The 19,078-nt window shown below is 46.6% G+C and overlaps 1 protein-coding gene across 4 annotated transcripts in view; it reads right to left on the bottom strand.

The window, feature by feature from the left end:
* Positions 1-19,078, bottom strand: part of C2CD2L (C2CD2 like) — a 55,259-nt gene that overhangs the window by 8,362 nt on the left and 27,819 nt on the right. For 2 of the 4 annotated variants that reach the window (XR_005777634.1, XM_040424877.1), the window contains exons 4-10: positions 17,815-17,922; positions 17,610-17,720; positions 17,426-17,528; positions 16,132-16,246; positions 15,705-15,990; positions 15,045-15,216; positions 4,042-4,140 (exon numbers count right to left, since the gene is read on the bottom strand). Coding sequence is in view for 3 of the 4 variants with exons in the window: in XM_040424877.1 (XP_040280811.1) it covers positions 4,042-4,140; positions 15,045-15,216; positions 15,705-15,990; positions 16,132-16,246; positions 17,426-17,528; positions 17,610-17,720; positions 17,815-17,922 (994 nt within the window). In the remaining variant the exon portion in view is untranslated. The remainder of the gene's footprint in view (positions 1-4,041; positions 4,141-15,044; positions 15,217-15,704; positions 15,991-16,131; positions 16,247-17,425; positions 17,529-17,609; positions 17,721-17,814; positions 17,923-19,078) is intronic. The other 2 variants (XM_040424901.1, XM_040424891.1) reach the window with 2 other exon arrangements.

Genomic DNA, 19,078 nt, shown 5'->3' with positions numbered 1-19,078 from the left:
ATTCAGACGTCCGGATGCGTTTTGCGGATCCGATCCATCTATCAGTGCATCCGTAAAAATCATGCGGACATCTGAATGGAGCTTTACAGGGGGGTGATCAATGACAGGGGTGTGATCAATGACAGGGGGGTGATCAGGGAGTCTATATGGGGTGATCACCACAGTCATTGATCATGCCCCTGTAAGGCTTCATTCAGACGTCCGGATGCGTTTTGCGGATCCGATCCATCTATCAGTGGATCCGTAAAAATCATGCGGACGTCTGAATGGAGCTTTACAGGGGGTTGATCAATGACAGGGGGGTAATCAATGACAGGGGGGTAATCAATGACAGGGGGGTAATCAATGACAGGGGGGTAATCAATGACAGGGGGGTAATCAATGACAGGGGGGTAATCAATGACAGGGGGGTAATCAATGACAGGGGGGTAATCAATGACAGGGGGGTAATCAATGACAGGGGGGTAATCAATGACAGGGGGGTAATCAATGACAGGGGGGTAATCAATGACAGGGGGGTAATCAATGACAGGGGGGTAATCAATGACAGGGGGGTAATCAATGACAGGGGGGTAATCAATGACAGGGGGGTAATCAATGACAGGGGGGTAATCAATGACAGGGGGGTAATCAATGACAGGGGGGTAATCAATGACAGGGGGGTAATCAGGGAGTCTATATGGGGTGATCAGGGGCTAATAAGGGGTTAATAAGTGACGGGGGGGGTGTAGTGTAGTGTAGTGGTGCTTGGTGCTACTTTACTGAGCTACCTGTGTCCTCTGGTGGTCGATCCAAACAAAGGGGACCACCAGAGGACCAGGTAGCAGGTATATTAGACGCTGTTATCAAAACAGCGTCTAATATACCTGTTAGGGGTTAAAAAAATCACATCTCCAGCCTGCCAGCGAACGATCGCTGGCAGGCTGGAGATCAACTCTCTTACCTTCCGTTCCTGTGAGCGCGCGCGCCTGTGTGCGCGCGTTCACAGGAAATCTCGCGTCTCGCGAGATGACGCACGGATGCGTCCAGGAGGAATGAATCAACCACCTTCCGGACGCATCCGTGCGTTAGGCGGTTGGGAGGTGGTTAAAGAGGACCTTTCATCGGTCCAAACATTGTGAACTAAGTGTCATGATCTGTACAGCGGCGCCCAGGGATCTCACTGCACTTACTATTACCCCCGGGCGCCGCTCCGTTTGCCCGCTGTGCCCTCCGGTATGTTCGGGGACTTGGTTATAGTAGGCGGAGTCTGCCCTTGTTCTGCTGGGCGTCTCCTCCTCCTAGGCTGTAGCGCTGGCCAATCGCAGCGCAGAGCTCACAGCCTGGGAGAAAAAAAAAAACTCCCAGGCTGTGAGCTCTGCGCTGCGATTGGCCAGCGCTACAGCCTAGGAGGAGGAGACGCCCAGCAGAACAAGGGCAGACTCCGCCTACTATAACCAAGTCCCCGAACATACCGGAGGGCACAGCGGGCAAACGGAGCGGCGCCCGGGGGTAATAGTAAGTGCAGTGAGATCCCTGGGCGCCGCTGTACAGATCATGACACTTCGTTCACAATGTTTGGACCGATGAAAGGTCCTCTTTAAGGCTAAAGTTGTCACTAAAGAGTTAAAAATGAAATTGTGTCCCCTAAGTTGTGCACCAACAAGACATATCTACGCAAAAAAAAAAAAAAAAAAGTGACATCTACGCCCAGGGATAATAGTAAGTGCAGGGAGATCTCTGGGGCGCCGCTGTATATGTCATGATACTTAGTTCACAATGTTTGGACCGATAAAAGGTCCTCTTTAAAGGGGTTGTCTCACTTCAGTAAGTGGAATTTATCATGTAGAGAAAGTGAATACAGGGCACTTACTAATGTATTGTGATTGTCCATATTGCCTCCTTCGCTGGCTGGATTCATTTTTTCATCACATTATACACTGCTCGTATCCATCAGCGGTGGTCGTTCTTGCGTACAATATGAAAAAGTACCGGCCTCTCTGGTGGCCAAGATCACAGGAGTGCACATAGGCTGGTGCTTTTTCCTATAGTGTGCAAGCACGGCCACCGCTGCTGAATTTTGGGGGTGGTCGTAACCATGGAAACAAGAAGTGTATAATGTAATGGAAAAATGAATCCAGCCAGCAAAGGCGGCAATATGGAGAATCACAATACATTAGTAAGTGACTTGTCTAAATTTTCTCTACATACAGTGCTGCCCATAATTATTCAATCCCCCTGGCAAATTTTGACAGTTAGTTTTATTCAACCAGCAAGTAATTTTTTGACCGGAAATGACAAAAAAAAAAAAAAAAAAAGTGTCTCCCAAAAGATAATAAGACGATGTACAAGAGGCATTATTGTGGGGAAAAACATTTCTCAGCTTTTATTTACATTTGGGCAAAAAGTGTCCAGTCCAAAATTATTCATACCCTTCTCAATAATCAATAGAAAAGCCTTTATTGGCTATTACAGCAATCAAACGCTTCCTATAATTGCAGACCAGCTTTTTGCATGTCTCCACAGGTATTTTTGCCCATTCATCTTTAGCAATGAGATCCAAATCTTTCAGGTTGGAGGGTCTTCTTGCCATCACCCTGATCTTTAGCTCCCTCCACAGATTCTCAATTGGATTCAAGTCTGGACTCTGGCTGGGCCTCTCCAAAACGTTAATGTTGTTGTCTGTTAACCATTTCTTCACCACTTTTGCTGTGTGTTTTGGGTCATTGTCATGCTGAAATGTCCACTGGTGCCCAAGGCCAAGTTTCTCTGCAGACTGCCTGATGTTGTTGTTGAGAATCCTCATGTATTGCTCTTTTTTCATGGTGCCGTTTACTGTGATTAGGTTCCCTGGTCCATTGGCTGAAAAACACCCCCAAAGCATTAGGTTCCCACCACCATGTTTGACAGTGAGGATGGCGTTCTTTGGGCTGAAGGCTTCTTTTTTACGCCAAATGAAGGAAACATCATTGTGACCAAACAATTCAATTTTTGTTTCATCTGACCATAACACAGAAAACCAGAAGTCTTTTTTGTCCAGATGAGCTTTTGCAAAGGCCAAGCGAGCTTTTGTGTGCCTAATCTGGAGAAGTGGCGTCCTCCTTGGTCTGCATTGTGCAGTGTCCATTGGATTGTCTGCCTTGAGACATTGCCACCAGCAGAGCCCAGATTCACCAGGATGGCCTTGGTGGTGAGATCCTTGGATTCTTTTTCACCTCTCTAACAACTATCCTTCTGGCCAGCACAGGTGTCACTTTTGGCTTCCGACCACGTCCTCTGAGATTTTCCACAGTGCGGAACATCTTGTATTTTTTGCTCAAATGTAAATAAAAGCTGAGAAATGTTTTTTTCCCACAATAATGCCTCTTGTACATCGTCTTATTATCTTTTGGGAGACACCTATGTCATTTCCGGTCAAAAAATTACTTGCTGGTTGAATAAAATTAACTTTAAGTCAAAATTTGCCTGGGGTATGAATAATTATGGGCAGCACTGTAATACATGCCTTTTGCTGAAGAGAGACAACCTCTTTAAAGGACTGGTAACATTTCCCCCTTTGTGTTCCAGCAGTCATAACTTAATTTTTCCCTTTAATTTTTTTTATTTTCATTATTTTGTTGGTTGATTTATTTTTTTTGTTCTTTAAAGGAACCATTTTGGGGTAGATATAGTGCATAAAAAAAAATTAAAAAAATTCTACAGTTTGTGGAATTCATTTACAGCGTCCACTGTGTATTATAACCAACAGCTTTATATTTTAAATTATTTTTTTACCATTTTCCTTTCCTCCTGCAGGCTGCAGTTAAGTGGTTAAAGGGACTGTACTCCATCTCAGTCAGCCACATAGGGAAGGAATGGAGCGCCAGTCCATCAGATCAGGAGGAGACAAATCCTACTCACAGACCAACTTTCATATTTGCAGCACTCTATAGGTCGCAGATTTCACCCTTGTAATGCAAAGAACCCTCAATATTCAAGAGGATTAGTATGTAAATGATAAAACACAATTTTTTTTTATCCGCTATGAAACATACAGAAGCCTGAAATGGAAAGGTAACCTACCACTGCCACTTGGAGAAGAACCAGCAGAGCAGCTTCGGGGGAATAAAACTGGTTTGTTTTCGGTCACTTCAACTTTAGACGGTGATCTGGCAGGAGAATCTGGGCCAAACAAAAGCTTAATTAAAAAGAAAAAAACTTAATTCTCAAAAAAAATTAAAAAATAAATAAAAAAGTGATGTTGTATAAATAGTCCCTGCTAAACTGCAAATTCAACTACTGTAACAAGTAATGAACCTGACAAGACACCATAATGAGGCCCTAATTAACCCCTTCAGGACTCAGCCTTATTTCACCTTAGGCCCCTTTCACACGAGCGAGTATTCCGCGCGGATGCGATGCGGGAGTTGAACGCATTGCACCCGCACTGAATACTGACCCATTCATTTCTATGGGGCTGTGCACACGAGCGGTGATTTTCACGCATCACTTTTGCGTTGCGTGAAAATCGCAGCATGCTCCTCTTTGTGCGTTTTTCACGTAACGCAGGCCCCATAGAAATGAATGGGGTTGCGTGAAAATCGCAAGCATCCGCAAGCAAGTGCGGATGCGGTGCGATTTTCACGCACGGTTGCTAGGAGACGATCGGGATGGAGACCCGAACCTTATTATTTTCCCTTATAACATGGTTATAAGGGAAAATAATAGCATTCTGAATACAGAATGCTAAGTAAAACAGGGCTGGAGGGGTTAAAAAATAAATAAAAATCATTTAACTCACCTTAATCCACTTGCTCGCGATGCCCGGCATCTCCGTCTGACTCTTTTACTGTATAGGACCTGTGGAGAGCATTAACTATAGTTTAAGGACCTTCGATGATGTCACTCCGGTCATCACATGGTACGTCACATGATCTTTTACCATGGTGATTCACCATGGTAAAAGATCATGTGACGTACCATGTGATGACCAGAGTGACGTCATCGAAGGTCCTTTAGCCAGGTCCTAAAGAAAAGAATACAGAAGCAGATGCCGGCTGCGCTATCAAGTGGATTAAGGTGAGTTAAATTATTTTTTATTTTTTTTAACCCCTCCAGTGCTATTTTACTTTTCATTCTGTATTCAGAATGCAATTATTTCCCTTATAACCATGTTATAAGGGAAAATAATACAATCCACAGAACACCGATCCCAAGCCCGAACTTCTGTGAAGAAGTTCGGGTTTGGGTACCAAACACGCACGATTTTTCTCACGCGAGTGCAAAACGCATTACAATGTATTGCACTCGCGCGGAAAAATCGCGGGTGTTCCCGCAACGCGCCCGCGCATTTTTCAGCAACGCCCGTGTGAAAGAGGCCTTAAGGACCAGGCCATTTTTTGCAAATCTGACCAGTGTCACTTTAAGTGCTGATAACTTTAAAACGCTTTGACTTATCCAGACCATTCTGAGAGTGTTTTTTCGTCACATATTGTACTTCATGACACTGATAAAATAAAGTAAAAAAAATAAAAAAAATTTTTATAAAAAATACCAAATTTACCAAAATTTGAAAAAATTGCTAAATTTCCATTTCCTCTACTTCTATAATACATAGTAATACCTTCCAAAATTAGTTATTACTTTACATTCCCCATATGTCTACTTCATGTGTGGATCATTTTGGGAATGATATTTTATATTTTGGGGATGTTACAAGGCTTAGAAGTTTGGAAGCAAATCTTGAAATTTCTGAAATTTTCAAAAACCCAATTTTTAGGGACCAGTTCAGGTCTGAAGTCACTTTGTGAGGCTCACATAATAGAAACCACCCACAAATGACCCCATTCTAGAAATTATACCCCTCAAGGTATTCAAAACTGATTTTACAAACGTCGTTAACCCTTTAGGTGTTGCACAAGAGTTATTGGCAAATGGGGATGAAATTTTAAAATTTCATTTTTTTGCCACATTTTCCATTTTAACCCATTTTTTCCACTAACAAAGCAAGGGTTAACAGCCAAACAAGACTATCTTTATTGCCCCGACTCTGCCGTTTACAGAAACTCCCCATATGTGGCCGTAAACTACTGTACGGCCACACAGCGGGGCGTAGAGTGAAAGGTGCGCCGTTTGGTTTTTGGAGGGCTGATTTTTATGGACCGGTTTATTTACACCGTGTCCTGTTTCAACCCCCCTGGAGTAGAAACTCCCTAAAAGTGACCCCAATTTGGAAACTACGGGATAAGGTGGCAGTTTTGTTGGGATTATTTTTAGGGTACATATGATTTTTTGTTGCTCTATATTACATTTTTGTGAGGCAAGATTACCAAAAATACTTCAATTACTCTTACCGGTAATATGTTTTCCATGAGCCCATGACAGCACCTGTGAGAGATCCTCCTCCTTCCGGACAGGAAACAGGAACTTCCCAGATCTTTAAATTGGTCCCATGCCTTCCACCTTCAGTATTTGACAAGATTCCTGGGACCAGCAACGCACCTATATATAGTAAAAACTAACAACATAGGCGAGAAAACATAACAGAAAAAAACTCTGCACCAAATATATGCCAGGCATATCTCTTCTTTGGCACCCTACTAAAGAGTAAATTTCTCTCTCTCTTTTTTTTTTTTTTTTTTTTTCATCATCATTCTTTATAAATAAAAGTCTTATTATTATGATTATATATTTTCCTTTTTTTTTTTTTTTTTTTAATAAGGGAGGGAATTATGTAGGTGCTGTCATGGGCTCATGGAAAACATATTACCGGTAAGAGTAATTGAAGTATTTCCATTACGCCCCATGACAGCACCTGTGAGAGACTAGACTAGATAACTATTAGGGAGGGACTACAGCCTGCAGCACCTTTCTCCCAAAAGACAAATCCTGCACAGATGAAAGGTCCAACCTGTAGTGCTTGTAAAACGTAGAGGGAGAACTCCACGTTGCAGCCCTACAGATCTGATCTATAGTAGCACACCCTTTTTCTGCCCAGGAAGAGGCTACTGCCCTGGTAGAATGGGCTGAAAAATCTGAAGGGACCTGACACTCTGATAGTGAATATGCCAAACCTATCGCTCTCTTGATCCATCTGGCTAAGGTACGGCTTGTAACCTTTGAGCCCCTGTTCTGACCCTGAAATTGAACAAAGAGTTGCGGGGTCTTTCTAAAGTCCTTTGTAGACTCTAAATACTCACAGACACACCTTCTAACGTCTAAAGTATGAAAGGATCTTTCTCCCTCATTCTTTGGGTCCTGACAAAAGGAAGGGAGAACTATCTCCTGAGACTTATGGAATACAGACACTACTTTGGGCAGGAATGCAGGGTCTGGTTTGAAAACAATCCTATCCTCCAGAATCTGAGTATATGGTGGGGAAGAGGACAAGGCGGACAGCTCTCCTACTCGTCTGGCAGATGTAATGGCCACTAAAAATACGGTCTTATAGGACAACATCTTTAAGGGGATGTCCCCCAGAGGTTCAAACGGAGCCTTGGTTAGAGCAGAAAGAACCAAGTTAAGGTCCCAGGGGGCTGACTTAGATCTAACTACAGGACATAGTCTAGAGGACCCCCTAATGAACCTTTTGACCCAAGGATGAGTAGCCAATCGAAAGTCAAACAGGACACTCAGAGCTGAGACCTGCACCTTGAGAGTGCTGGGTTTAAGCTTTTTGTTAAGGCCTTCCTGCAAAAAGTTCAAAATTAACGGGATGTTGGGTGAGCTCAAGTCTAAGCCTGGACCTGCAAACCGAAGGAAGGTTTTCCATACTCTCAGATAGATTTCGGAGGTGACTTTTTTCCTACTAGCTAGGAGAGTCCCAATGACCTGTTCTGATAGGCCTCTAGACCTGAAGAATGTCCTCTCAAAATCCAAGCCGTCAGGTGGAGGTTCTTGACTTCCGGATGATGTAGAGGGCCCTGATATAATAGGTCCTGTCGTTCTGGAAGCACCCAAGGATCGGCTATTGATAGTCTCCTCAACCAAGCAAACCAGACTCTTCTTGGCCAGAACGGTGCTATTAGTATCACCGTCGCCTGCTCCCCTCTGATCTTCTGGATCACTCTGGGCAATAGACTGATGGGAGGAAACGCATAGACTAGGCCTTTCCCCCACGACTGTGAGAGCGCATCTGTGCCTATCGACTGATCCTCCCTGCTGAGAGAAAAGAACTTTTTGCACTTTTTGTTTTCCACTGAGGCGAATAGATCTATCGTAGGGGATCCCCATAGGGCCTGTATTTGGTGAAACACTTCCTGATTCAGACACCAATTCGCCTGACTGAATCTGTGTCTGCTGAGAAAGTCCGCCTGGTGATTCTCTGAGCCTTTCAGGTGCACCGCTGAGAGGGACAGGACTTTCTTCTGTATCAACAAGAAAATCCTGGATGCCAGCTCCATTAGTTGATAGGATCTTGTCCCCCCTTGTTTGTTTATATAAGCCACCACCGAGGCGTTGTCTGATAGGATCCTGACATGCTTTTGGGACAAAAAAGGGAGACTTTTCTCTAGTGCACACAGGACTGCTCTTAATTCCCTGGCATTTTGGGACTGAGCACTCTGGTCTCTTGACCAAGGACCTTGGAAAAACCCCAAAACTGAATGGGCCCCCCATCCCCAAGGGCTTGCGTCGGTAGTAATTATCAAGGGATCGTGTCTCACCCACTCTACCCCCCGACCGAGGTTCGAAGCCTTTAGCCACCAAGCTAGGGACCGGATTACTGAACCCGGGACCACAATCTTGTGATCCAGGGATAGCGACCTCCCATCCCATTTGGATAGAATGAGCCGTTGCAGTATTCTGGACCTGAATTGGGCCCACTTCACAGCCGGAATACAAGCCGTCATCAGACCCAGAATAGACATAGCTTTTCTTAAGGGGACTTCCTTGACCTTGCTGAAAGACCTGATCCTCTGCTGAATCCCCTCCTTTTTGTCTGCTGGAAGATAAGATTTCTGAGTCTGAGAGTCTAACAGGATGCCGAGGAAAACGCATCTGGATGTTGGAATCAGGGATGATTTGTCCCAATTTATTAACCAGCCCAGGCTCATCAGGATCCCCAGGACCTTCTGTATGTGAGATTTCAACTGCTCTGGGGACTGCCCTACCAGGAGAAGGTCGTCCAGGTATGAGATTATAATGATGTCCGACCTCCTTACTTCCGCCATTACCTCCGCCATCAGCTTTGTGAAGAGCCTCGGCGCCTGTGATACCCCAAAAGGAAGTGCTCTGAACTGTAAATGGACGATTGATTCCCCCATCTTCACTGCCACCCTCAGGTATTTTTGGGACGAGGGATGGATGGGCACGTGGTAGTAGGCGTCCTTTATGTCTATTGAGGCCATCACGCAGTTGGGAAACAGATGGAGGACTGTGGAGGAGATGGACTCCATCCTGAACTTCTGGTAGGACAGATACTGGTTGAGACCCTTTAAATTTATAATCAGTCTGAACGTACCGTTGGGCTTGGGGACCAGAAATAGGGTTGAATAGAAACCCTCTCCTTGTTCGTCCTTGGGGACTGGGACAAGGACTGCCTTTCCCAGGAGGCTGTTTATTTCCTCCGAAAGCGCCACCTGTTTTGGAGAATTTTGATTTAAAGAAGTAACTTTGAATGTCCTGGGTGGTAGTCTCTTGAAGTCTAGGCGATAGCCTTCCTTTATAATATCCTTTACCCAGGCGCTTGCGGTAATATTTTGCCAGGCTGGAAAAAATAAAGAAAGACGACCGCCCACCTGGGGTCTGGCGTCATTGTTGAGTGGAACCTGATGTTTGAGGTCTGGGCTTAAACAGGACACTCTTTGATTTATCAGATCTCCACTCCCTCCTTTTCTTTGGATCCCCAAAAGCCTTCCTTCTTTCATTATTCCGAAATGGCTTCCCCTGTTTAGGAAAGGACGGAGCTGGAAATCCTTTCTTTTTATCGGATGCCTTATCTAAAATGTCATCTAAGGCTGATCCAAATAAAAAATCTCCTTGGCAAGGTAAGGCGCAAAGCTTAGATTTTGAAGCTACGTCGCCCCTCCACCCTTTCAACCATAAGGACCTTCTGGCTGAATTGGATAGAGCAGCCGCCCTAGCGGAAAGCCTCAATGCATCAGCAGAGGCATCAGAAATAAAGTCCACTGCCCTGGACATAGTTGGTATTGCCTCAAGCAGCTGATCCCTAGGAGTCTTATTCTCTATATGAGACTCTAATTCCTCCAACCAGAGCTTTAATGACCTAGCCACCGAGGTAGTTGCTATATTAGGCTTAAAGGCAGAGGTGGAAGCTTCCCAATTCTTCCTTAAGTATGCGTCAGCCCTTTTGTCCATGGGATCCTTAAGGGACCCTAGATCCTCAAACGGAAGGGCTGATTTCTTATTTATTTTAGCTACAGGAGCGTCTACCCTTGGTACCTCCTGCCAAGCTGAGACCTCCTGATCATCAAAGGGGTACTTTCTCTTGACCGCTCTAGGGATAAAGAATTTTTTATCGGGCTTCTCCCATTCACGTTTAATCAGGTCCTTGATACAGTCCTGAATGGGGAAAACTCTAGACCTTTTGGGCTTAAGGCTCTCAAACATCAGCTCTGGTCTAGACCTGGACTCCTTTTCCTCCCCCAGCTCCATCGTGGATCTAACCGCCTTCAATAATAGGTCCGTATCTTCAACTCTAAACAACGGCTTCCCTGTCAAATCCTCGGAAGAGGAATCTGAGTCTACAATAGCGCCCTCCTCAGACTCGGAGTCCGTAGTATCCTCCGCTACCGCCTGGGCCTTCTTATGCCTGGATGAGCTAGGCAGGGATTTTCTAAGCTCCTCTACGGACGAACGGACTTCACTTTTTACTAAATTCTGGATACTCTGTAATAAAGATGGCGACTCCTCTGCCACTAACTTATCCAGACATGGCTGACAACATGTCTTGGAGTAAGATGAATCCAACTTCCTCTTGCAGATTCCACACTCCTTAGCTCTTTTGTGGGAAGCTTTCCTTGGGGCCTCTTTAGCCTGCATTTAATAAAACATCCCATCAGTTAAACCTGACCAAAATAATAACTCCCCAAAGGGAGATGGTGGGGGTTAACCCCTCTTACCCCCAGGAGTACCATGCTGGGTTCCAAAAGCTGCTCCTGTCTGTCGGTGCGCTGTTGAACATCCCCTTCTTCCTGCATCATCATGCTGTGTAAAGGGGGGCAATCGAGGGCTGTAGGTTCTGCTTGTGCCAGTCGATCCTGCTGCTACTCCCTCAATGCTGGCTGGCCGGCGTTCCCTTTTTCAAATGGGCCGCGCAGCGCCCGCCATGTTTTAGCTCCTCCCCTTCCGGCCGGTGGAACGCACGCGTCACTTCCGGCGCGACGCGCGCGTCCAGCACAGCCAGCCTCAATGAGAGGGAAGACACAGCTCCCCCCTCATGCCGCGACTTCGCCGGCAGGCAGGGACACGAGGCAGCCCAGGCATCCCCCCATGGCTCCGAAGAAGGGAAGAAAATGCAGACGCCGGGCTTCTCAGCGGCTCCTAGTGGAGACTTACGCCGACAGGTACCTCCACTAGGTTTCGTCTTAACCCTAGAGGTCCTGCAGCCACAAAAATAGACCTGGAAAGAAATCCTCCTGTCCCTGGACAGGAAACAGGAAAGAACTGAAGGTGGAAGGCATGGGACCAATTTAAAGATCTGGGAAGTTCCTGTTTCCTGTCCGGAAGGAGGAGGATCTCTCACAGGTGCTGTCATGGGGCGTAATGGAAATTTAAATTCTGAAATGTCATCTCCATTTGCCATTAACTTTTGGAGGAACACCTAAAGGGTTAATAAAGTTTGTAAAATCATTTTTGAATACCTTGAGGGGTGTAGTTTCTTAGAAGGGGTCACTTTTAGAGAGTTTTTACTCTAGGGGGGCTTCAAAAAGGGACATGGTGTCAATAAAAAAGGCCATCAAAATCGGCCTTCCAGAAACCATGTCGGTCCTTTCCTTTTGCGCCCTGCCCTTTAGGGATACAGCAGTTTACGACCACAAATGTGGCGTTTCTGTAAACTGCAGTATCAGGGTAATAAATATTAAGTATTGTTTGGTTGTTAACCCTTGCTTTGTTACCAGAAAAAACGGATTGAAATGGAAAAGTGCCCAAAATAGCTGTTTTGGCACAGTTTTTTTTATTTTTTTGACCCTGTTAATCTGGGGGGTTGGGTCATGGGGTATTTTTATAGAGGAGATTCTTATGGACGCGGCGATACCTAATAAGTCTACTTTTTTCCAATTATTTAGGTTTTAGACTATATTATCCTTTTTGATACAAAAAAAATGTTTTTGTATTTCTAAAGTCTAAGTCATTTTTTTTTTTGGCGATTATCTTATGTAGGGGCTCATTTTTTGCAGGATGAGAGGACTGTCTAATTGGCACTATTTTGGGGGCTATATGACTTTTTGATCGCTTGCTATTAAAATTTTTGTTGTGAAAAGTGACAAAAAAAGCTCTTTTTTGGACCGTGTTAATTTGGGGGGTTAGGTCATGGGGTATTTTTATAGAGGAGATTATTACCGACGCAGCGATACCCAATTTGTATACTTTTTTTAAATTATTTTAGTTTTTACAATTTTTTTGGGCGTCTCAAGTCTGAGAACCATTTTTTTTAATCTGATAGTCAGTGGCTAAATTGGGATATAAATTTAGTACTCCATGGAAGTGTGGTACTCCCTGAAGCAACAGTCAATGCAGAGGCCCAGATGATCGGGGCACGTGTCACACTGAGTAGTGGTGTCCTTCCATATCCCCCTCCTGCGACACACACTGCACATTTTTTGGGTCCGTCCCTTCTTTCCAGTATGGGGGACCACACCTGGAAAGTGTTGGCCAGGGACGATCCGGGCACCTCCAGTTCCCGAGGTACTCCGACCTGCTCTTTCCTGGTCCGAAAAGATCAGGGTCTTGAGGACTGCCTCATAGAACTGAAGGAATGTCCCTGTGTTGCCAGCGCTTCGGGATAGTACAAAAGGGTTGTACAAAGCAACCTGTACCAAGTAGACCGCAACTTTTTTGTACCATGCCTGGGTTTTGTGCATGGTGTTATATATGGATTGAGGACTTTATCAGAGAGATAAACTCCTCCCATATACCGATTATAGTCGACGATACAATCCGGCTTGAGGACCGTTGCTGTGGTACCTCGCACAGGGACAGGGGTGATGCCATTACCGTGGATTGTGGACAGTACAAGGACATCCCTCTTGTCCTTATACCTGACCAGCAACAGGTTTCCAGTGGTAAGGGCTCGGGTCTCACCCCCGGGGATAGGTACCTGGAGGGGGTGGGCAGGGAGGCCGCGTTGATTTTTCCGCACGGTCCCACAAGCGGACGTGGATCTGGCGGCGAGGGACATAAGGTCCCACACAAGTTTCCCGCTAACACCCAGAGTGGGGGGGGGGGGGGGGATTCTGGGGGTTGAATACGGGTACTCTCACAAAGTTTGTACAGCTTCACGCCATACCTCGCCTGCTTTGAGGGAACATACTGGCGGAAAATGAGTCTCCCCTTGAACGCAATGAGAGACTCATCAACCGCAACCTCCCTTCCAGGTACGTAGGCCTGTACAAATTTGGCCCCAAAATGATTGATGACCGGCCGTATCTTATACAGACGGTCATAGGCAGGATCAACTTGGTGGGGGGGGTGAATAATGCAGACATTTCCGGATTGCCTCAAACCGGGAGCATGTCATGGCCGTACTATAAAGTGGGGTCTGGTAGAGCAGTGTTTCCCAACCAGTGTGCCGCCAGCTGTTGCAGAACTACAACTCCCAGCATGCCCGCACAGCCAAAGGCTGTGCGGACATGCTGGGAGTTGTAGTTTTGCAACAGCTGGAGGCACGCTGGTTGGGAAACACTGTGGTAGAGGACGTCCCCACTCCAGTAATGCCTGACACTAGTTTTCTTGACCAGGCCCATATGCAGCACGAGGCCCCAAAATGTCCTCATCTCGGCTGCACTGACCGGCGTCCAGCCACTGGGCCTGGCCAAAAAGGAGCCCGGGTGTTGAGCAACGAACTGTTGGTGGAGCAGACGAACCTGTACGCCCATTAGATTTACCAGTGGGTCACTGGAAAAAAATATGACTAAAAAAGTCATTCAGTGAAGCCCACTGGAATTCTGAATTCCTGATCGGCCTACAAAATCAGGAATCACGGGCTCATAAATCGCTCTGGGGTACACCAGACAGGTTCACCGACAGGGTGCTCCGGTGGATTTAACTGGTGGGCCGGAAAACTAGTACGAGCCCCAGAGCTGCTCGTACTAGTGTGGGCCCACAGGGTCCCTAGCATGGCGGTCCCCTTGCTCCGCCTGGCGGCGTCTGCTCCGCCTGGCGGCGTCTACGCCGCCTTGGGGGCTCATCATCATCGCTAGATGACGCGGATGACAACAGGAAAGTGGGGTCATCCTCGTCAACACTGGGACTCTCAGAGTCAGAGGCAAGCTGGGTGTATGCCTCCTCGGCCGAGAACGTCCCGCGGGCCATAGGGGAGTGTGTGTCTGCGTGTGTATGTGTAAATCTTTATTTGGTTTGCGTGGGTGCACGGGTGTTCGCGGACTTATCCCTAAAACGAACAGAAAAAAAAAAAAAAACTGACTAAAAAGGGGAAAAAAAAGAAATTCAAAACCGCTGATCATCCGTCCGAAGTTGATCAGCGGTGGGGTGTGCAATGCGCTAACAGTGGCCGGACGCTAAGAGTGCCGGCCACAGTCAGCGTATGCACAAAAAAAAAAAAGTTGTGGGGGGAGGGGGGACAAGCAGCAGCACCCCTGGGGGGGTCTAGGGTCACACAGCTGTGCTGTGGACCCCAGACACCCTACTTAGGGTGATGCAACCAAACTTTTTTTTTTAACCACCAACTTTCCCTTTTATATCCCTGCCTAGCCCAACCTTTCCCTATACTTTCCCTAATTACCTGATGATAAAGATGGGGGTGGCACAGGTCCTGGGGGCAAGGATGGGTGCTTCCCCATGGCTGGCCACCTTTGCAAGGATTACAGCCTCTAAATGGCCCGATTGATCTGGAGCTGTACTGCATACTGTATTGGTTTTTGTGGATCACGTTTCCGGTAACTTACCTATCTTACCGTCAAGCTTTGGCCTCGACTGAATAGTCGTCACAGTAGTTACAATAGTACCATCTGGCATCACTGCACGATCCATCTCCACTTTCTTGGTAGGCGTAATATTAATTCTCTGCATTGGAGTCCCCAAGGTTGCCCGCAGTAGATTTGCCTCCGATATATAGAACTATGAAAAAGATGGAAAACAAAATCTTAAGACTTGACTGTGCGCTTGCATCTATAACGGCAGGGCCTAATGGGCCTACACACACTGAAGGCCTTCATTAGGCCCCAGGGTGCCTGGAAACCAATCAGCTCCCCGCAACCTCCAATGAAGCGACAGAAGGACCCTCTTTCTTTCCAACCACTTAGATAACCTGGTCAATTGACTATTGTGTAGGACAAGTGACTATTGAGGGGTGAAATGGCTTAGAAGGTAGTCCTACGTTTCCAGCCTCACTATACAGCTCCAGCGCTCATACATCTACACCGCTTTGCATTTTATTTTATTTTTTTATTTTTTAACAGTGTCAGACCAAAACAAGAGGTTATTAAAAGCATGTCTTCTGCGCTTGTAGTCGGTGGGGGGGTCCCAGCAGTCAATATCTGCCAGTCACGCCATGAATACTGGATTGGTGCTCCTTCAAGACGTTCTCATTTTCAATCACTACTCACCTCCACAGATATTGACGGTGCAGGGATCTCAGGCAGCATGGTGCACATGGTCAGTGGGCACACACGCTTTCCACACAGGTCTCTCTCCGGTGACTTCAGAGCCACCTTGGTGTGACCCAGGAGAATATCTATAAGGGGGGAATGAAAGGATGTATGAATACTTCTAGATGTCACTGGCACAAGTTTCAATCTATGGGAGGGTTTGCAAAAAATAAACTCACCGTCTGCGTCTCTCCCCATCTGCCAGACTTTCAACGACAGCTCCCTGCTCTGAGGAGTGAGTTGACTGTACGGGGAGAAGAGTCGGACTTTATCATGAAGTCACAAGAGCACATATTACCCCCACTAGCCAGAAGCACCCTCCCAGAAATCACCCCAACAGGTATTTACGCCATACGACCCCAGTTACCCCCTTACACCTGCTCACAGTATCATCTCCTCACTCCATGAAACGCTCCAGGCCTCTCCCGTTTTATGCATCCTGGCGCAGCCGGTTTTCTTCCGCTGACCATCCATTTCAGCTTCACATATCAGCTCAACGTCTAGGAAACGAGCCAAAGAAAATGAGTGGAGAACATGTCCATGGAGTGCAATCATAGGCTATAAAATGAAAGCGGTGACATGACTGGATGTAGGGGAATAAACCCCTAGGAATCTAGCATTTAAAAAAAAGATTTGGCATAGTGACAGGTTAGACATTTTGATTGAGGGGGGGCGGGGGTTCTAGGTTCTGAGACGCCCACTGCCAGTACTCCATGGACGATTACCAACTCTTGGCATAGCACATAGTACATGGGTACAGGGTACCTATGCCAGGAATAGCTGAGCGGGCTCCTGCTTCTGCCTGCTACAATAAGCTAAGAGAACTGCATTTTAGCTTTCATAGCCTAGCGGAGCAGGCAGAAGCATAAGCCCGCTCAGCTAATCCTGGCATAGTACATGGGTACCTACGTGCTATGCCAAGAGTTAGTAATGGTCCAGGAAGTACGGGCAGGTGCAGCAATATGCGCTCCTGCCCGTACTCGCAGCGCTGCTGCTGCCCATTCTTAAAATGTACCCCGCACACTACTGACAGCTCAGCGGTGTACAGAGAACAGCGTTTTAAGCGCACCAGGGAATGGTGCGCTATAGGTAGCAAAAGGTAAAGTAAACATAGAAAAATCAATAAAGTAAAGTATATTAGACAGTTTTATTAGGGCATTAAGGAGAACATATTAGAAGTTTAGATAAAGGTTTAGTTACTTTTTAAGGTATCAGCACCCAAACAATTAAAACTTAAAATCAAAAAAGTTCTGTTAACGACAGCACTTAAATGGCGGCTCTGACTACTGCAATAGGACCCTAGCACCATACTCACTGGGCATCAGATGGTTGCTTCAGTAACCTGACCGCCCAGCACACACAGGCGTTTTTTCACCCCCCCACCCCATCTGAGATCGGGTGAGTGTGTATACCTTGACAGCCCCTTTAAATATATTTTTCTGGAATACCTCTTTAAGGACTCCGTAATGCTACTTAGTACAAAGTCACACAACCTCCATGCACTAATGTATAGTGATATATTCTGCCCTAGACTATCCCTTCATATGCTAATGGAGCCATATGAAGGTACAGCAGGGGCCACGTTTCTCTATGGGAGCCCGGTAACCCTCAGCCGTGTGCATCAGGCCCAAGTCTGCTCCAACTGCACCTATATAAGAATATAAAATACCGTAACCAACCTGAATCTTGCAGAACAACATCCCGCAAGTGCAGCTGTCGAACCAGAAGTTTCAAGCTGTCGGTTCTACTTGGCGACCCCTGAATCAGTCTGTCACAGACACCCTATGCAGTACAGATAGGACTATAAAATGAGAAGATAAAGACAGACAGGATGTAGCGCAGGGGGACTAGTCGAGGACTCACCAGATTACTATCAGGAGCTTTTAGGTTGAACATCATGGCTGGCTCTGCTGTGAGCAACGCGTTTTGTACTAGGTCTTGAACCGTACAGAGGTCTGCGCCTCCTTCACTCTTCTACGGACACAGACAAAACCTCAAAAAGTTATTGGGACCTACAATGAAATCGCCAAATGAAAGTAGAGAAGGAGACACACTGTTCAGCACATACCTGATGTGACGGCTTGGGTGCAACATGAAGCAGCATATCGGGACGCTCCGCGAAACTCCACGACACCAGGAGGCCTGCCTGCTGCAGCTCCTGCAATCGAACTTCTATCTGGAAGTGACAGAAAAGCAAACCATGAGGCTACTGGTGCTATAACTGGTAGAGGTCCGACCCCACCTCCAACCCTGAGAATAAGGATGGGGTTTCCATGGATAATGTTGCATAGAAATAGACAATCTCTTTAATCATCTCCGGTTTGCTTCTGTTTTTTTCCCCCCCACTAGAGGCTGCAAGGTGGGCCCATAATTCTTAATGGCTGACCATGTCTAGCCTCAGTAAAAAGCAGAGAGGAGACATAAGGAGGTGAAGTGGCGTGCCACGGTCTCAGCACTAAGATTACCCAAGAAGCAACATATCAAGAAGTCATGAGGAGTGTCGATGGTGCTTTAAGGCCATCAATTATTATTGGGCAACCCGACAGATGCCATAATTTATAGCGGTCCTGTATTCATTGCAACTTGGCATATATGGTGTACCTCATCGATTGTGATTATCAGGGGGAGAAAACAGAACTGGATCGCACATCCACAATGCTATGCTTGGAGCTAATTCAACTCTCTTCTCAGCGCCATATTGAAGTGTACAGCCCCCCATACTTCATGCGACAATGCGGTGACAAAGCAGCACTGCCCTAGTGGGCGGCGGGACCCAGGAGTCAAACAGCACCTCTGCTGTCTGACAAGGCCACCCCTGGCACTGGGTCCCACCAACCCACCAGCAGAGCGCCACAAAAACTAAGGCCACCACGCAGTACTGCACCATGTGAACAGTTGTCTAACACAACATGTCCACTACTATCAGGAGCTACAGGTCAATGACCACTTTATGCCAGCTACTGTGATTAAAACCACCTGTGTCGCATGGGAGGAGTGCTGATACCAGTAATAAAGAAAAAGATAGTCCAATAACATGCCAGGGGGGGGAAAAAGTTGTCATTGATCTGTAGCTCCTGATAGCAATGGACATGTTGTGTTAGACAACTGTTCACATGGTGCAGTACTGCGTTGTGGCCTTTGTCTTTGTGGCGCTCTGCTGGTGGGTTGGTGGGACCCAGTGCCAGGGGTGGCATTGTTAGACAGCAGCGGTGCTGTTTGACTCCTGGGTCCCGCCGCCCACTAGGGCAGTGCCGCTTTGTCACCGCATTGTCGCTGCGCCTTTTTGTCAGAGTAGGTCCCACTCAAAGGTGACCTTGGCGTGGTGAGTGGGC

Source organism: Bufo bufo, chromosome 1, assembly GCF_905171765.1.
Source record: "Bufo bufo chromosome 1, aBufBuf1.1, whole genome shotgun sequence".
NCBI lineage: Eukaryota > Metazoa > Chordata > Amphibia > Anura > Bufonidae > Bufo > Bufo bufo.
Note: the sequence above shows the minus strand (reverse complement) of the source record. Positions and strands in the feature narration are given on the sequence as shown.